This window comes from Nerophis lumbriciformis, linkage group LG03 (assembly GCF_033978685.3).
Source record: "Nerophis lumbriciformis linkage group LG03, RoL_Nlum_v2.1, whole genome shotgun sequence".
NCBI lineage: Eukaryota > Metazoa > Chordata > Actinopteri > Syngnathiformes > Syngnathidae > Nerophis > Nerophis lumbriciformis.
This window is the reverse complement of record NC_084550.2, coordinates 62,827,501-62,845,873: the sequence shown is the minus strand read 5'-3', so window position 1 is coordinate 62,845,873 and position 18,373 is coordinate 62,827,501. Positions and strand designations below refer to the sequence as shown.

Genomic DNA, 18,373 nt, shown 5'->3' with positions numbered 1-18,373 from the left:
GACAGACAGACACAGTCACACGCACACACACACGCTCACGCATGCATACAAACACCAATCAGTGTGTTCCCAGGTGCAGCCCACACCTATCAGTTTATGGTTTGCGTAAAGGCTAACTTGTTATTTTCCTTTGTAATCTCTGCCTACTGAGCCTATGGTGCTGTTAAGTTATTGTGGCTCAATTTGCCTTAATTTTTTATTTTTTTTATGTTAATGTCTTATTATTTAATATATATTATTGTTTTAGTTGCTTAAGAGATACTCCTGGCTCTGAATTTGCTCAGTGCTATTTTTGTGTTTTTGTGCATTATTTGTTGCCGTCATTGAACGAACAGGCAGCACGGTGGGAGAGAGGGGTTAGTGCGTCTGCCTCACAATACGAAGGTCCTGAGTAGTCCTGGGTTCAATCCCGGGTTCGGGATCTTTCTGTGTGGAGTTTGCATGTTCTCCCCGTGACTGCGTGGGTTCCCTCCGGGTACTCCGGCTTCCTCCCACCTCCAAAGACATGCACCTGGGGATAGGTTGATTGGCAACACTAAATTGGCCCTAGTGTGTGAATGTTGTCTGTCTATCTGTGTTGGCTCTGTGATGAGGTGGCGACTTGTCCAGGGTTTACCCCGCCTTCCGCCCGATTGTAGCTGAGATAGGCTCCAGCGACCCCGAAGGGAATAAGCGGTAGAAAATGGATGGATGGATTAAACCAGGGGTGCTCACACTTTTTCTGCAGGCGAGCTACTTTTCAATTGATCAAGTCGTGGGGATCTACCTCATTCATATATATAATTTATATTTACTTATTTATGAAATATATGTTTTTGTTAACAAGTTAAAGGTGTTTAATGATAATGCAAGCATGTTTAACACATATAGTTAATATTGTTAATACATTAAAGGTGTTTAATGATAATACAAGTATGTTTAATACATATAGTTAATATTGTTAACAAGTTAAAGGTGTTTAAAGATAATGCAAGCATGTTTAACACATACAGTTATTATTGTTAACAAGTTAAAGGTGGTTAAAAATAATACAAGCATGTTTAACACAAATAGTTAATATTGTTAACAACTTAAAGGTGGTTACAGATAAAACAAGCATGTTTAACACATATAGTTAATATTGTTAACAACTTAAAGGTGGTTAAAGATAATACAAGCATGTTTAACACATATAGTTAATATTGTTAACAAGTTAAAGGTGGTTAAAGATAATACAAGCATGTTTAACACATATAGTTAATATTGTTAACAACTTAAAGGTGGTTAAAGATAATACAAGCATGTTTAACACATATAGATTCCTTTCTTTCATGAAGACAAGAATATAAGTTGGTGTATTACCTGATTCTGATGACTTGCATTGATTGGAATCAGACAGTGGTGATGATAACATCCGCATTTTCGAATGGAGGAAAAAAAAAAGTCCTCCTTTCTGTCCAATACCACATGAAAGTGGTTGGTTTTTGGCATCTTATTTGTCCAGCTTCCGTACTCCTTTGTATACACTTTACAAGAAATGCATTGTCGGCAAACTCCGTAGCTTGCTAGCTTGTGCACGCTGGCTTTCTGAGACTCTTATTTTGGTAGCGCAGGCAGGATGAAGCATAGCTTTTATTGTGCAACTGTGCAGTCGGTCTTTGGAGTTTTGACGACAGGTACGGCGCCAGAGTCTGTTGAAATAAAGTGTTTCTCGCCTTCCAGTCGGTAATTTTAATGAGCTGGCAGCAGCCAGCGTCATCTCAGAAGACCCTCGGGTGCCGTGAATGTCAATCAAGTGACGAAAGTGACGTCATAGTGAAGATTTATGATCGCTCATTTTTAGGACTATTTTTTTAATGCCTGGCTGGTGATCGACTGACACACCCTCCGAGATCGACCGGTAGATCGAGATCGACCGGTAGATCGAGATCGACCGGTAGATCGCGATCGACGTAATGAGCACCCCTGGATTAAACGAACAGGTTACTCATCAGTTACTCAGTACTTTAGTAGTTTTTTCACATAATACTTTTTACTTTTACTCAAGTAAATATTTGGGTAACGACTCCTTACTTTTACTTGAGTAATAAATCTCTAAAGTAACAGTACTCTTACTTGAGTACAATTTCTGGCTACTCTACCCACCTCTGTTCACTACACACCGTAGGAGGATACAATAGCTCACCGGCGTCACAATGTAAACAAATGCCATTGGTGGATCTACACCTGACATCCACTCTAATGATACCAAGTACAAAAGCGTATCGAGTCGATACTCTATGATTACATCAATATTTTTTCTTTAAAAAAAAAGAAAATTCATATTATGTTTATAAACTCAGGAAATGCGTCCCTGGACACATGAGAACTTAAATTATGACCAATGTATGATCCTGTAACTACTTGGTATCGATACCCAAATGTATGGTATCATCCAAAACTAATGTAAAGTATCAAACAACAGAAGAATAAGTGATTATTACATTTTAGCAGAAGTGTAGACAGAACATGTTAAAAGAGAAAATATGCATATATTAACAGTAAATGAACAAGTAGATTAATAATTAATTTTCTACCACTTGTTGTCATGACTTGGTCTTGGGTGTATGCTTTTCCGGGATGCAACGGAAAGTTGGCTCGGGCGAGACGGGACTGTAAGTACATTTTTATTTAAACTACAAAAACAGGAAGTAAACAAAAGGCGCGCACAATGGCGGAGAACAAACTATGAAACCAAATACTTGTACATAGGCAAAAACTATGAACAACAAAAAACACTAACTGTGGCAATAATAAACACAACTTACTTGGCGTGGACAAAAAGGAGCAGCGTGAACGATGGACATGAAAAAATAGCAGCAAGGGTCTTAAGGGTGTGTGGAGAGTGTGCAGAAGCATAAATGTGGAGATGTCACCCGAAAGACAAACTGAAAAACAATTAACTTAAATACTACAGACATGATTAACGAAAACAGGTGCGTGACTCAAAACGTGAAACAGGTGCGTGACGTGACAGGTGAAAACTAATGGGTTGCTATGGTGACAAACAAAAGTGCACAATGAGTCCAAACGTGGAACAGGTGAAACTAATGGGTAATCATGGAAACAAGACAAGGGAGTGAAAAGCCAGAAACTAAAGAGTCCAATAACTAAACAAAACATGACTAAGACAAAACATGATTACACAGACATGACAGAATCCCCCCTTACGGACAGATCCCAGATGTCCAAGAAAAAAAATTAACAAGAGTCATGGGAGGGCGGGAGGGGGACATGGCGGTGGGTCGCCAGCCCAAGTGGCCCCGAATCCATCGAGGCATAGTCATGTGGCGGCGGCGAGTGGAACGCCGCTGCAGCAGGCGAGGTGGGCGACCCGGTACGGGCAACATCCGTGGCCGACTGGGAGGTGGGCGCACTTGGCGTGACGGACGACCAGGTAGCGGCCATATCCGTGGCCGACGAGGAGACAGGCGCGTCGTCATCTTGGCAGGCGTGGAAGCTCGACGTGGCGCGTCAGGCGGCGAAGCTCGGCGTGGCGCGTCAGGTGGCGAAGCTCGGCGTGAGTCTTGGTCTAGGCGTGGGTCTTGGCATGGCGGGTCTTGGTCTTGGCATGGCGGGTCTTGGTCTTGGCATGGCGGGTCTTGGTCTAGGCATGGCGGGTCTTGGTCTAGGCATGGCGGGTCTTGGTCTAGGCATGGCGGGTCTTGGTCTTGGCATGGCGGGTCTTGGTTTTGGTCTTGGCGTGGAGGGTCTTGGTCTTGGCATGGAGCTGGTGCTAGCCTTGGTGCGGCGACAGGTGCTAGCCGTGGTGCTGCGACAGGTGCTTAATGTAGACAAAATAGTAGGTAGATAAATGACACAATATGTTACTGCATACGTCAGCAGACTAATTAGGAGCCTTTGTTTGTTTACTTACTACTAAAAGACAAGTTGTCTAGTATGTTCACTATTTTATTTAAGGACTAAATTACAATAATAAACATATGTTTCCTGTACCCTAAGATTTTTTTGTTAAAATAAAGCCTATAATGCCATTTTTTGTGATCCCCTTTTATTTAGAAAAGTATCGAAACACATTTTGGTGCCGGTACCAAAATATTGGTATCGAGACAACCCTAGTAGGGATCGTTTCGAACAATAAATGACTAAAGAAAGTTTGCAGAGTAAGCAGAATGTTTTTCTGCTGTCGTCTTTTCGGGTAATTATCCTGGGTTTGCCCAATCAGGACTTGCTTCTTTCCGCTGTGATTTGATGAATTGCACATCTGGAAGCTCCAAACAAAAATGGAGGCAAAGGAGAAGTCTCTATGAACCTTGAAGGCCCGTAATTAGAGGAGTTCCTGTTCAATCAGATTCCTCTTTCCTCCCCTGCAGGCCTGCTGATTATTACCTCTGCCATCACCCCTCTCTCTCTCCCTCCTCTTCGCGTCGCTGCCTCCCCGCCGCGCTGTGATTTATCGCCGCGAGACTTCAACGAGCTCAGCCCCGTAATTAGCTGTGATTAGCTTCAGGAAGTCATCACGGGTCTGGGGATTCCCGAGGGGGACTCTGCTTAGCATTAGCTTTCGTAGCTTCGCGTACCACCGTCGTTTACCCAAAACGTCGACAAACACTGGTATGTCGGAACATGTTTTTTTTTGTCCCTGTGGGGAAGACATGGGGGTACTTGAAACACCTGCATGGTGTAAAAGCATGGCGGTTTGGTAATCATCACGCTCTTACGACGTTACACACGGTGCACGGCCTCTCTCAAGCGGAGTCCGACCTTTTTGACGCTGTTCTGCACCCAACGGCCTCCAGTCATCGCCATTTCCTGTCGTTTTTCTTTCAAAGGCAGGGGGGGAAAAAGGGTCTTGCCAGAAAGTCAACATTGCAACGTAAATAACAAACCTTGTCAGGAAAAACACACCAAAACAGACTAGTCAGTGGCAGCATATATACAAGACTGCTGAAGGGACCCCCCATCCCACCCTGTACCCGACTTCGCCGCCCCATACACACAGACTTGCTATGTTTACATGCACTAAAAAATACAATTATTGCATACCGTACAGAGTTGTTAGCGGATTGGTGGAGATGGAGGAAGCGTTGTGTGTCTGGAAGTGAAGCACGGAGACGAATGTGTGTGCACGGGAGGTAAAACCTGTTGAAATTGTGCAGTTGGTTATCATATAATTGGCAATAAAAGTTAAAAATAGCGTCAGTCTTGTGGAGACTAAATTACGTTATGACTTTAATTTGTTTTCATGTAAAAGACCCTTATTTTTAAGGTGTGGCGTCTATGATATTGCCGTGTTGGCGCGCCACATTCAGTTACATTAAGGAGAAACCCTGCCTTGGATCCACTATGGACTGGACTCTCACAATATTATGTTAGATCCACTATGGACTGGACTCTCGCACTATTATGTTAGATCCACTATGGACTGGACTCTCACTATTATGTTAGATCCACTATGGACTGGACTCTCACACTATTATGTTAGACCCACTATGGACTGAACTCTCACACTATTATGTTAGATCCACTATGGATTGGACTCTCACACTATTATGTTAGATCCACTATGGACTGGACTCTCACAATATTATGTTAGATCCACTATGGACTGGACTCTCGCACTATTATGTTAGATCCACTATGGACTGGACTCTCACTATTATGTTAGATCCACTATGGACTGGACTCTCACACTATTATGTTAGATCCACTATGGATTGGACTCTCACACTATTATGTTAGATTCACTATGGACTGGACTCTCACTATTATGTTAGATCCACTATGGACTGGACTCTCACACTAGTATGTTAGATCCACTATGGACTGGACTCTGAGACTATTATGTTAGATCCACTATGGACTGGACTCTCACACTATTATGTTAGATCCACTATGGACTGGACTCTCACACTATTATGTTAGACCCACTATGGACTGGACTCTCACTATTATGTTAGATTCACTATGGACTAGACTCTCACACTATTATGTTAGATCCACTATGGACTGGACTCTCACACTATTATGTTAGATCCACTATGGACTGGACTCTCACACTATTATGTTAGATCCACTAGGGACTGGACTCTCACACTATTATGTTAGACCCACTATGGACTGGACTCTCACTATTATGTTAGATTCACTATGGACTAGACTCTCACACTATTATGTTAGATCCACTATGGACTGGGCTCTCACACTATTATGTTAGATCCAGTATGGACTGGACTCTCACACTATTATGTTAGATCCACTATGAACTGGACTCTCGCTATTATGTTAGATCCACTATGGACTGGACTCTCACACTGTTATGTTAGACCCACTATGGACTGGACTCTCACACTATTATGTTAGATCCACTATGGACTGGACTCTCACTATTATGTTAGATCCACTATGGACTGGACTCTCACACTATTATTTTAGATCCACTATGGATTGGACTCTCACACTATTATGTTAGATCCACTATGGACTGGACTCACTATTATGTTAGACCCACTATGGACTGGACTCTCACTATTATGTTAGATTCACTATGGACTAGACTCTCACACTATTATGTTAGATCCACTATGGACTGGACTCTCACACTATTATGTTAGATCCACTATGGACTGGACTCTCACACTATTATGTTAGACCCACTATGGACTGGACTCTCACACTATTATGTTAGATTCACTATGGACTAGACTCTCACACTATTATGTTAGATCCACTATGGACTGGACTCTCACACTATTATGTTAGATCCACTATGGACTGGACTCTCACACTATTATGTTAGATCCACTATGGACTGGACTCTCACACTATTACGTTAGATCCACTATGGACTGGACTCTCACAATATTATGTTAGATCCACTATGGACTGGACTCTCACTATTATGTTAGATCCACTATGGATTGGACTCTCACACTATTATGTTAGATCCACTATGGACTGGACTCTCACTATATTATGTTAGATCCACTATGGACTGGACTCTCGCTATTATGTTAGATCCACTATGGACTGGACTCGCACTATTATGTTAGATCCACTATGGACTGGACTCTCACATTATTAACTAGATCCACTCGATGTCCATTGCACCGGTCGCCCGGGGGTTTATATATATATATATATATATATATATATATATATATATATATATCCAAGGTTTCTCATTGTCATCCCATTGCGTTGAGTTTTTTCTTGCCCCAACCTATATACATAGCTGTAATTCACTGAAATAAAGTATTTATTTTATATATATATATATATATATATACAGTATATATAAAATAAATACTTGAATTTCAGTGAATTACAGCTATATATATGTATGTATGTATGTATGTATGTATGTATGTATGTATGTATGTATGTATGTATGTATGTATGTATGTATGTATGTATGTATGTATATATATATGTATGTATATATGCATATATATATATATATATATATATATATATATAAATAAAAGAAGGAGGATAGGGATGATGTTCGTACAGAAATTATCGATGTCGATGCCATTAGCGAATCTTCTTATCGAACCGATTCCTTATCGAATCCAGATAGGTTGTTGTGTGTGCACCTTGTGTGAGTTCCAAAAGCCATAGATGTTATGTGACTGGGCCGGCACGCTGTTTATATGGAGGAAAAGTGGACGTGACTGAGGACAGCATGCGGCCGTTAAAGGGTGAAGGTTTCAGGTGAGAGAGGACGCTAAAGGCACGTCCCCAATATTGTTGTCCGGGTGGAAATCGGGAGAAATATGTGAGAATGGTTGGCCCGGGAGATTTTCGGGAGGGGCACTGAAATTCAGGACTCTCCCGGGAAAATGGGGAGGGTTGGCAAGTATGGTTCAAAGTCAGAGGTGGGTAGTAACGCGCTACATTTACTCCGTTACATCTACTTGAGTAACTTTTGGGATAAATTGTACTTCTAAGAGTAGTTTTAATGCAACATACTTTTACTTTTACTTGAGTATATTTATAGAGAAGAAACGCTACTTTTACTCCGCTACTTTTATCTACATTCAGCTCGCTACTCGCTACTAATTTTTATCGATCTGTTAATGCACGCTTTGTTTGTTTTGGTCTGTCATAGTGCCTGCGTTTCAATAAATACAGTCACTGGTGACGTTCACTCCGTTCTACCAATCAGATGCAGTCACTGGTGACGTTGGACCAATCAAACAGAGCCAGGCGGTCACATGACCTGACTTAAACAAGTTGAAAAACTTATTGGGGTGTTACCATTTAGTGGTCAATTGTACGGAATATATACTGTACTGTGCAATCTACTAATAAAAGTTTCAATCAATCAATCAAAAGTGTGAAGGAAAAAAGACCCTTTTTTATTTCAACCGTACATCCCGTCAAAAGCCTAAAGACTGACTGCACAGTTCCTGTCTTCACAATAAAAGTGCCGCTCCATCGCGCCTGCGCTTTCAAAACAAGAGTCTCCGAAAGCCAGCGCAAACAAGCTAGCAAGCAGTTTGCCGCCAATGTATTTCTTGTAAAGTGTATAAAAACGAATATGGAAGCTGGACAAATAAGATGCCAAAAACCAACCACTTTCATGTGGTATTAGACTGAAAGGAGGAACTTTTTTTCTCCTCCATTTGAAAACGTGGACGCTATCAGCACTACTGTCTGATTACAATCAATGCAAGTCATCAGAATCAGGTAATACACCAACTTATATTCTTGTCTTCATGAAAGAAAGGAATCTATATGTGTTAAACATGCATGTATATTCATTAAAACACCTTTAAAAAAAAAAAAATCCAAGATGGCGGCGCGCACAGACGCAGCGGCTTACGGCTCTCCATTTCAGTGCTCTTTCTTCCTTCTTTTCTTCATGTTTTTTTTCCTTTTGTGCACCACCTGTACTGCAAACACCCGGTACACCCGCCAGTCACTCTTGGATATCGGTAACTCGCACCAGATATCTGTTTCGAGCGACTTTCACCACGAGCACAACATCCCAGATGACATAGCGAGAGCACAGGGCTCTCCGTGGTTTGTTGTCGGGTCTGGGAGACGGCGCAGACGGAGGAGGGAGAGGAAGCAGAAGCGTGGCCGCAGGTCCGGCGTCTTGCTCAGGCTTAGGAAACAACCCCACAAGCCACCTCTACCGAGCCTGTTCCTCTCTAATGCCAGATCCCTTGTACAGAAGATGGACGACCTGGAGTTACAACTTGCTGGAAACCGCTATGTTCGGGACTGTTGTGCTATGATTATCACCGAAACCTGGCTTCACCCGGAAATACCCGATGCTAGCATGCAGCTAGCCGGACGCACTCTGCTCCGCCGGGACAGAACTAAGGACTCCGGTAAGAGCAGAGGAGGGGGGCTCTGTATCTACGTGCATGAGAACTGGTGCAACAACGGGACAATCACTGAACAGCACTGTTGCCCGGACGTGGAGTACATGTCTGTTAGATGTCGGCCTTTTTTTCTCCCGAGAGAGCTGTCTGTTGTTATCATCACGGCTGTGTATATTCCACCGGACGCCAAAGTAAACACAGCGCTCTCTCTTCTGCTGAACACCGTCAACGAACAGCAGCGGGCCCACCCCGACGGTGTTCATATCATAGCAGGGGATTTTAATAAGGCCAATCTGAAGACTGTACTCCCTAAGTTCTACCAGCACGTGAAGTGTTCTACAAGGGGCAAGAACACCCTGGACCACGTGTATACCAACATAAAGCACGCGTACAGAGCTACACCCCTGCCCCAGCTTGGACAGTCAGACCATCTTTCCCTCCTGCTCTCTCCTACCTACACCCCCATCAGACGCCAGGCCAGGCCTATCACAAAGACTGTTATGACCTGGCCTGACGATGCACTCCCCAAACTTCAGGACTGCTTCCAACACACAGACTGGGACCTCTTCCAACAACAGGAGCTGGAGACAGCCACAGGAACGGTGCTGGACTACATAAAGTTCTGCATCGGGAATGTGACTGTGGAAAAAACCATCCGGGTTTACCCCAACAAGAAACCCTGGATGACCAGCCAGGTCCGCACACTCCTCAGGGCCCGCGACGCAGCCTTCAGGTCAGGGGACAAGGCACTGTACAGTGTTGCTAGAGCCGACCTGAAGAGAGGGATTAAAAAAGCAAAGGCGGACCACAGGAGGTGCATAGAGTCCCATCTGTCCAGCAAAAACTCACGGGAAGTGTGGCGGGGCATTCATGACATCACGAACTTCAGAGGCTGCAATATGACAACTGCGGATCAGAGTGCGACACTGGCAGAGGAGCTTAACTGTTTCTTTGCCCGTTTCGAAACCCCCCAGCGACACTCATCTGCTCCAGCCCTGCCCCCGCCCCCACCGGGCTCCGGCGCCACTCCACTCACTGTACAGGAGCACAGTGTCAGAATAGTGCTCCTGGCTGTGAACCCCAGGAAGGCTACCGGACCAGACGGATTACCTGGAAAGGTGCTCAGGACGTGCGCCCACCAGCTCGCTCCCCCCCTCACCAGGATCTTCAACCTCTCCCTGGCTCAGGCAGTCATCCCATCCTGCCTGAAGTCATCTACAATAATCCCGGTGCCGAAGAAGTCTCCCATCACCAGCCTGAATGATTACCGACCAGTGGCCCTCACTCCGGTAATCATGAAGTGCTTCGAGCGACTTGTTCTCCAGCACATCAAGGACCATATCCCTCCAGACTTCGACCCCCACCAGTTCGCATACCGGGCGAACAGGTCCACAGAGGACGCCATCGCTGTTGCTCTCCACTCTGCTCTGAACCACCTGGAGCAGCAGCAGAGCTACGTCCGGATGCTCTCTGTGAACTATAGCTCTGCCTTCAATACAATAATCCCGGACAGACTCTGCAATAAACTGGACACTCTTGGCCTCCCCCCTCTCACAAACGCCTGGATAAGGGACTTCCTAACAGACCGACCCCAGAATGTGAGACTTGGCCCGCACCTCTCATCCTCCCGCACGCTGAGCATCGGCTCCCCACAGGGCTGTGTGCTGAGCCCCCTCCTCTACTGCCTTTACACCCATGACTGCAGTCCGGCCCACAGTGACAACCTTACCGTCAAGTTCGCCGACGATACCACAGTGGTCGGGCTCATCTCCAGGGGTGACGAGGCTGCCTACAGAGAGGAGGTCCTGAAGCTGACGGCCTGGTCTTCGGAGAACAACCTCGCTCTCAACACCAGCAAGACCAGAGAGATCATCGTCGACTTCAGGAGGAGCAGCACCGACCCTTCCCCCCTCTACATCAACGGCGAGCGTGTAGAGAGGGTCCACACCTTCAGGTACCTTGGAGTCCACATCTCTAATGACTTCTCCTGGACAGTCAACACCACATCAATCATCAAGAAGGCTCAGCAGCGGCTACACTTCCTTAGAGTCCTCGGGAAGTACAACCTGAAGCCTGACCTGCTGCTGACCTTCTACCGCTCGTCCATCGAGAGCCTGCTGACCTACTGTATTACGGTATGGTACGGCAGCTGCACTGCAGCAGACAGGGAGAGGCTGCAAAGAGTGGTCAAGACGGCTCAGAAGATCATCGGCCGCCCTCTCCCCTCTCTGACGGACATCTACACCTCCCGCTGCCTCAACAGAGCCAGTGCCATCATCAAGGACAGCACCCACCCTGGCTCTGACCTGTTCCACCTGCTGCCCTCTGGGAAGCGCTACAGGTGCATTAAAACCAAAACAAACAGGCTAAAGAACAGCTTCTTCCCCAGGGCCATAACCACCCTGAACGGACTGCCCCATTGTCCCTCATAACTGCCTTCTCTTCGGTGCAATAACCCATTCCACCAACCACCCTTTTTTTTTTTTTTTTTTTTTCATGTATATATTCATTTCACACCATATTCATTGCACTTCTACATTTTTTATATTTTTATATATTTGCACATTGTTTTTCTAGCATGCACACATCGTACTGTATGGAATGGCCTCAATCTCGTTACCTTGCGTAATGACAATAAAGCTGATTCTGATTCTGATTCTGATTCTGATTAACATGTAAACAAAAACGGCAAAATAAATAAATATAAATTATATACTGTATATATATATATGTGTGTGTGTGTATATATGTATATATGTATATGTATATATATATAAAAATGTGTGTGTATATATATATATATATATATATATATATATATATATATATATATATATATATATGTGTGTGTATGTTACTCATCAGTTACTCAGTACTTGAGTAGTTTTTTCACAACATACTTTTTACTTTTACTCAAGTAAATATTTGGGTGACTACTCCTTACTTTTACTTGAGTAATACATCTCTAAAGTAACAGTACTCTTACTTGAGTACAATTTCTGGCTACTCTACCCACCTCTGTTCAAAGTGTAGGAAAAAAGTAGTGCCTTATAGTCCAAAAAATACGCTACCGCCATTTAGTACCGCCGGACATTCCAGGAAATGTCGTTTGGGATGCCTCGTGGTGGTCGTCTTTCTAGTTCTAATTAGGTTTCCATTTCATGGAGGGTCAAAGGGCAACAAATGGAGACAAAACACTAGTGTAACAGTGTGTGTTTTGTGTAGTTGTGCCTGCATCAAAGACTTGTTTGATGGTGTTTGGTTGGAGGGCAATGAGGGTCTTCACAAGTCCATAATGACAAACACGTGCGCCGACCAACTGGTGAGTTACAGTGGCAGCTAATAAGCATCGCGCACAGGCCTGATTAGTTTCAGGTGCGTGTTTGTAGTGTGTGAGCAAAGTCTGACACCTCTAACGAGCCGGATGGCGCAGAGGGTGTGTGTGTGTGTGTGTGTGTGTGTGTTGCGCAGCAAGCCGATGCGGCAACAAGGTCAAAGTTGTAAAAGTGGCCTCATAAGTGTTGAGCGCAATGGATTGTGGGTAATTGACTGGAAGATGACCACCGTGTAGCAATGTGACGTTACGGGCACAGTCATGTGGTTTCTCCGCATCTTGTTTGGGGCCACGATTCTGCAACTTTGCAATGTCCTTTTGCCACGATTTGATGTGTTTTGATGTCATGTAATGTCCGCGTCTCTCTAACAGATGCTGTCTGCAGCAGATGCAAGTCGCAAGCTGGCCATCACACTCAGAAGCGACAGTGAGTTTTCAAACATTTCTACTACGTTTGATTGAGAAGATTATTGACATCTTAAAGAATTGAATCCATGTAATGCTTTGAAGGGGAACATTATCACAATTTCAGAAGGGTTAAAACCATTAAAAATCAGTTCCTAGTGGCTTATTTTATTTTTGGAAGTTTTTTTCAAAATTTTACCCATCACGCAATATCCCTAAAAAAAAAAGCTTCAAAGTGCCTGATTTTAACCATCGTTATATACACCCGTCCATTTTCCTGTGACGTCACACAGTGATGCCAATACAAACAAACAGCAAGGTATAGCGACATTAGCTCGGATTCAGACTCGGATTTCAGCGGCTTAACACTGTCTGATAAGATAATTACTAACAACTATGAACTAGGTTTACAGCATATGAAATACATTTGGCAACAACATGCACTTTGAGAGTGCAGACAGCCCATTTCAGGCGCGCTAAGAACATATATTTTTCCACGATTTCAGCACTCAGGTTAACCATACCTAAATAGACACAAAATACTGCATTACACAAGACTACCCGAATGTACTCGAATGATTGAAAAAAATAAATGTTTTTAAGCTAAATTATTGGTAAACACAGTTTATGTATAATAATTTACGTAAAACCGCGAGTAATGAATAAAGTTTTCATCAATTAATATATTCTGTAGACATACCCTCATCCGCTCTCTTTTCCTGAAAGCTGATCTGTCCAGTTTTGGAGTTGATGTCAGCAGGCCAGGGAAGCTAGGGTCGATATTCTTCTCTTGATCATCTTCGGTGGCATAAGGGACGGTGTGAGCCAAGACATCCAGGGGGTTTAGCTCGCTCGTCTGCGGGAACAAACTGCCGCCATTGCTTGCCGTGCTACCGAGGTCCTTTGTCCCTGAATTGCTCACACACTCCGGCAGATTCAATGGGGGTCTGGCGGCAGATTTTTTTGACTTTATCATTGGAAATGCATCTGCTTTGAGTGTCGCAGGATATCCACACATTCTTGCCACCTCTGTCGTAGCATAGCTTTCGTCGGTAAAGTGTGCGGAACAAACGACTGACCATTTCGTCGGCTTTCCCCACACCCTCGTATTTTGAACACATTTCGTCCAATTTCTTGCCACTTTCGCATCTTTGGGCCACTGGTGCGACTTGAATCCGTCCCTGTTCGTGTTGTTACACCCTCCGACAACACACCGACGAAAGTGAGAAAATGGCGGTTTGCTTCCCGATGTTGTGACGTCATCGCTCCGAGAGCGAATAATAGAAAGGCGTTTAATTCGCCAAAATTCACCCATTTAGAGTTCGGAAATCGGTTAAAAAAATATATGGTCTTTTTTCTGCAACATCAAGGTATATATTGACGCTTACATAGGTCTGGTGATAATGTTCCCCTTTAAAAAGGCAAATGGATGGCACAAAAAGCCAAAAGGCTTGTTTCCATTGTGTTTCCACGTGTACTGTAGATTTGTGACAGGCCGAGAATGCAGTAAAACATTTTTAATATGATGAATATATTTGGCTTTATTTATATAATTGATAGCTAACTAACTGGTTAATGGCCAATGAATGAAACGTTGTTGATAACAAATTTGAATAAAGTCAACAAAAATAGGTTGCAGGCAAAAGTTAAAGGGGAACATTATCACCAGACCTATGTAAGCGTCAATATATACCTTGATGTTGCAGAAAAAAGACCATATATTTTTTTAACCGATTTCCGAACTCTAAATGGGTGAATTTTGGCGAATTAAACGCCTTTCTATTATTCGCTCTCGGAGCGATGACGTCACAACGTGACATCACATCGGGAAGCAATTCGCCATTTTCTCAAACACCAAGTCAAATCAGCTCTGTTATTTTCCGTTTTTTCGACTGTTTTCCGTACCTTGGAGACATCATGCCTCGTCGGTGTGTTGTCGGAGGGTGTAACAACACGAACAGGGACGGATTCAAGTTGCACCAGTGGCCCAAAAATGCGAAAGTGGCAAGAAATTGGACGTTTGTTCCGCACACTTTACCGACGAAAGCTATGCTACGACAGAGATGGCAAGAATGTGTGGAAATCCTGCGACACTCAAAGCAGATGCATTTCCAACGATAAAGTCAAAGAAATCTGCCGCCAGACCCCCATTGAATCTGCCGGAGTGTGTGAGCAATTCAGGGACAAAGGACCTCGGTAGCACGGCAAGCAATGGCGGCAGTTTGTTCCCGCAGACGAGCGAGCTAAACCCCCTGGATGTCTTGGCTCACACCGTCCCTTATGCCACCGAAGATGATCAAGAGAAGAATATCGACCCTAGCTTCCCTGGCCTGCTGACATCAACTCCAAAACTGGACAGATCAGCTTTCAGGAAAAGAGCGCGGATGAGGGTATGTCTACAGAATATATTAATTGATGAAAACTGGGCTGTCTGCACTCTCAAAGTGCATGTTGTTGCCAAATGTATTTCATATGCTGTAAACCTAGTCCATAGTTGTTAGTTTCCTTTAATGCCAAACAAACACATACCAATCGTTGGTTAGAAGGCGATCGCCGAATTCGTCCTCGCTTTCTCCCGTGTCGCTGGCTGTCGTGTCGTTTTCGTCGGTTTCGCTTGCATACGGTTCAAACCGATATGGCTCAATAGCTTCAGTTTCTTCTTCAATTTCGTTTTCGCTACCTGCCTCCACACTACAACCATCCGTTTCAATACATGCGTAATCTGTTGAATCGCTTAAGCCGCTGAAATCCGAGTGAATCCGAGCTAATGTCGCTATAGCTTGCTGTTCTATGCGCCATGTTTGTTTGTGTTGGCATCACTATGTGACGTCACAGGAAAATGGACGGGTGTATATAACGATGGTTAAAATCAGGCACTTTGAAGCTTTTTTTAGGGATATTGCGTGATGGGTAAAATTAAAAAAAAAAACTTCGAAAAATAAAATAAGCCACTGGGAACTGATTTTTAATAGTTTTAACCATTCTGAAATTGTGATAATGTTCCCCTTTAATGTGAGGGTTAAACTTATTTCAAGTGTCACCATCTATGACCCCCTCCCCATGTTCTCCAAAGACCCCGCTCCCCACACACCCTCCCCACCATCCCACCGCCCTCTGCTTCCTCCTCTTTTGTTCCTTTCATGGCACAAGTCAAGTTCCTCAGCCGTGGACGATCCTTGCAGCCCCCCTTTGTCTGTGACCATGAGCGAGAAGCAGTGGCATTGCCCATTGTGTGTATGCGTGTGTGTGTGTGTGTGTGTGTGTGTGTGTGTGTGTGTGTAGTCTTCAAATACCAATATGCATCTTAACCTTTTCATCCATACCTCTTGTGCCAAACACAAAAAAGTATTGTATGTATTTCGGGTAAATAATAAAATATTTATTTAATTTTATTATTATTTATTCTCTTATGTATTTTTTAAGGTTTTGCTTAATAGAAAGAATACATTATAAATTAGATTATAAGAAAATATAAGTGCACTGTAAGTAGGGGTGTAACGGTACACAAAAATGACGGTTCGGTACGTACCTCGGTTTGGAGGTCACGGTTCGGTTCATTTTCGGTACAGTAAGAAAACAACAAAATATACATTTTTTGGGTTATTTATTTACCAAATTTGCAAAATCTTCCACCAAAAATATTTTTCTTAGTGGAATATTTGATGTGAAGTAATCGGAACCTTGGATAGGTCAATAATTCATAATAACATTGATTTTTTTTTTTTTTTTTTTAGTATTTATTATTATTTCTTCGGCCAATGGTCAACAAAATAGACAAACAGTTTTACATAAACAAACAGTTGTACATTCATAAATTAAAAATGTTGCAGACCGAAAGGGTTTAGGCTGAAGTTGGAACACTTATTGCGCCTAACCCTATAATCAAAGTCAAATACAAGATGAGCTTCCAAAAATTATGAAATTTCCTTTTCACAACATATTGTAAATACACATGTTGTGAAAAGGAAAATTCATAATAATTTTGATTCAATATTATGTTTTGAGCAATGACAGTTTGAAAGAAAAAAAAACAGCTTTGTTTTATTAGTCAACATTGCAACTTTTTCTAAATGACATTTAACCTTTAAGCTTTTTTATTTCACTTTTGTTATGTTTTTGTTTGTTTTAATAGTATTTTTAGAATGTGCCGTGGGCCTTTAAAACATTAGCTGTGGGCCGCAAATGGCCTGCGGGGCACACTTTTGACACCCCTGCTATACATAATAAAAAATTAAATGTGATGAATCTATGGATAAAAAGCAGAGCCTGGCGACGCATGCGCATTTATCATAACTCTCTCTCTCTCTCTCTCTGTCTCTGCCCCTCCCTCACCAATGCTGCTGCACGCACAATTTGTTTTGTTTTCAACCCCTTCTTAACCCTGAACGTACATTGAAAATACATGCAACCCTAACTCAGAATGCCGGACATTTGAGGCATTTAAGAAACTCCGCCCTGACAGCTCAGCAGAAGAGGACGTATGGTCAGTCTATTGTAGCCCGTTAGCTGTGTGTTGTGCCTCGGTGTGCATTGTTTACACAACGTGCGTTACGCTACTTAATATGTCCGTGTGGAAACTCGTTCGGTACACCTCCGAACCGAACCGGAACTCCCGTACCGAAACGGTTCAATACAAATACATGTACCGTTACACCCAAGTTAACTGGGCTTTTGATATGTCACTAGCCCCGTTTACACTGAACACCAAATCTGATTTTTTTGCCCTCAAGTGACCCAGATGGGATATTTTTTTGCCAGTGTGAACAATCCAAAGTGCTTCAAATCTGATCTTTTCGCATCAGATTCAGGCCACTTCAGGAGGTAGTCCGAGTCCAATTGAAATCGGATCTTTTCAAATGTGACTGCAGTCTAAACGTCAATGCGACCTGAATGAGACTTTTTTACGTCATCTTTGGTCGAGCTACATCATTCGTGTGCGCAGGAAAAGACGCGGCAAATAATAAGCTGTATGTAATATATGCATATATATTTATTTATTTATGTTTATTTATATATGTATGTATTTATAAGGGGTGTAACGATTGATCAATAAATCGATAGATCGATAAACTTGGAGTATACCAATCTGTGCTCAGCATGTTTGCCTTCCGGAAGATAGGTATCGATCCAACGTTGTTGTAAAAGGGAATCGATCGATTTTATCGATGCTAGAAAAACGCAAACATTAGATTTAAGGAAGGCAGACTTTTTGTGAAGTTTAACACTTTTTGCTCGTCTGTGATGTCATCAAAACAAATACGAGTTACTGAATTAAGTTCAACTCACTGAATCGTTTCGGGTTGAATCGTTCTAAAGA

At 43.1% G+C, this 18,373-nt stretch overlaps 1 protein-coding gene across 1 annotated transcript in view; it reads left to right on the top strand.

Moving 5' to 3' along the window:
* Positions 1–18,373, top strand: part of il17rd (interleukin 17 receptor D) — a 108,212-nt gene that overhangs the window by 36,638 nt on the left and 53,201 nt on the right. The window contains exon 2 of the mRNA XM_061940875.2: positions 13,024–13,078. Within this exon, the coding sequence (XP_061796859.2) occupies positions 13,024–13,078 (55 nt within the window). The remainder of the gene's footprint in view (positions 1–13,023; positions 13,079–18,373) is intronic.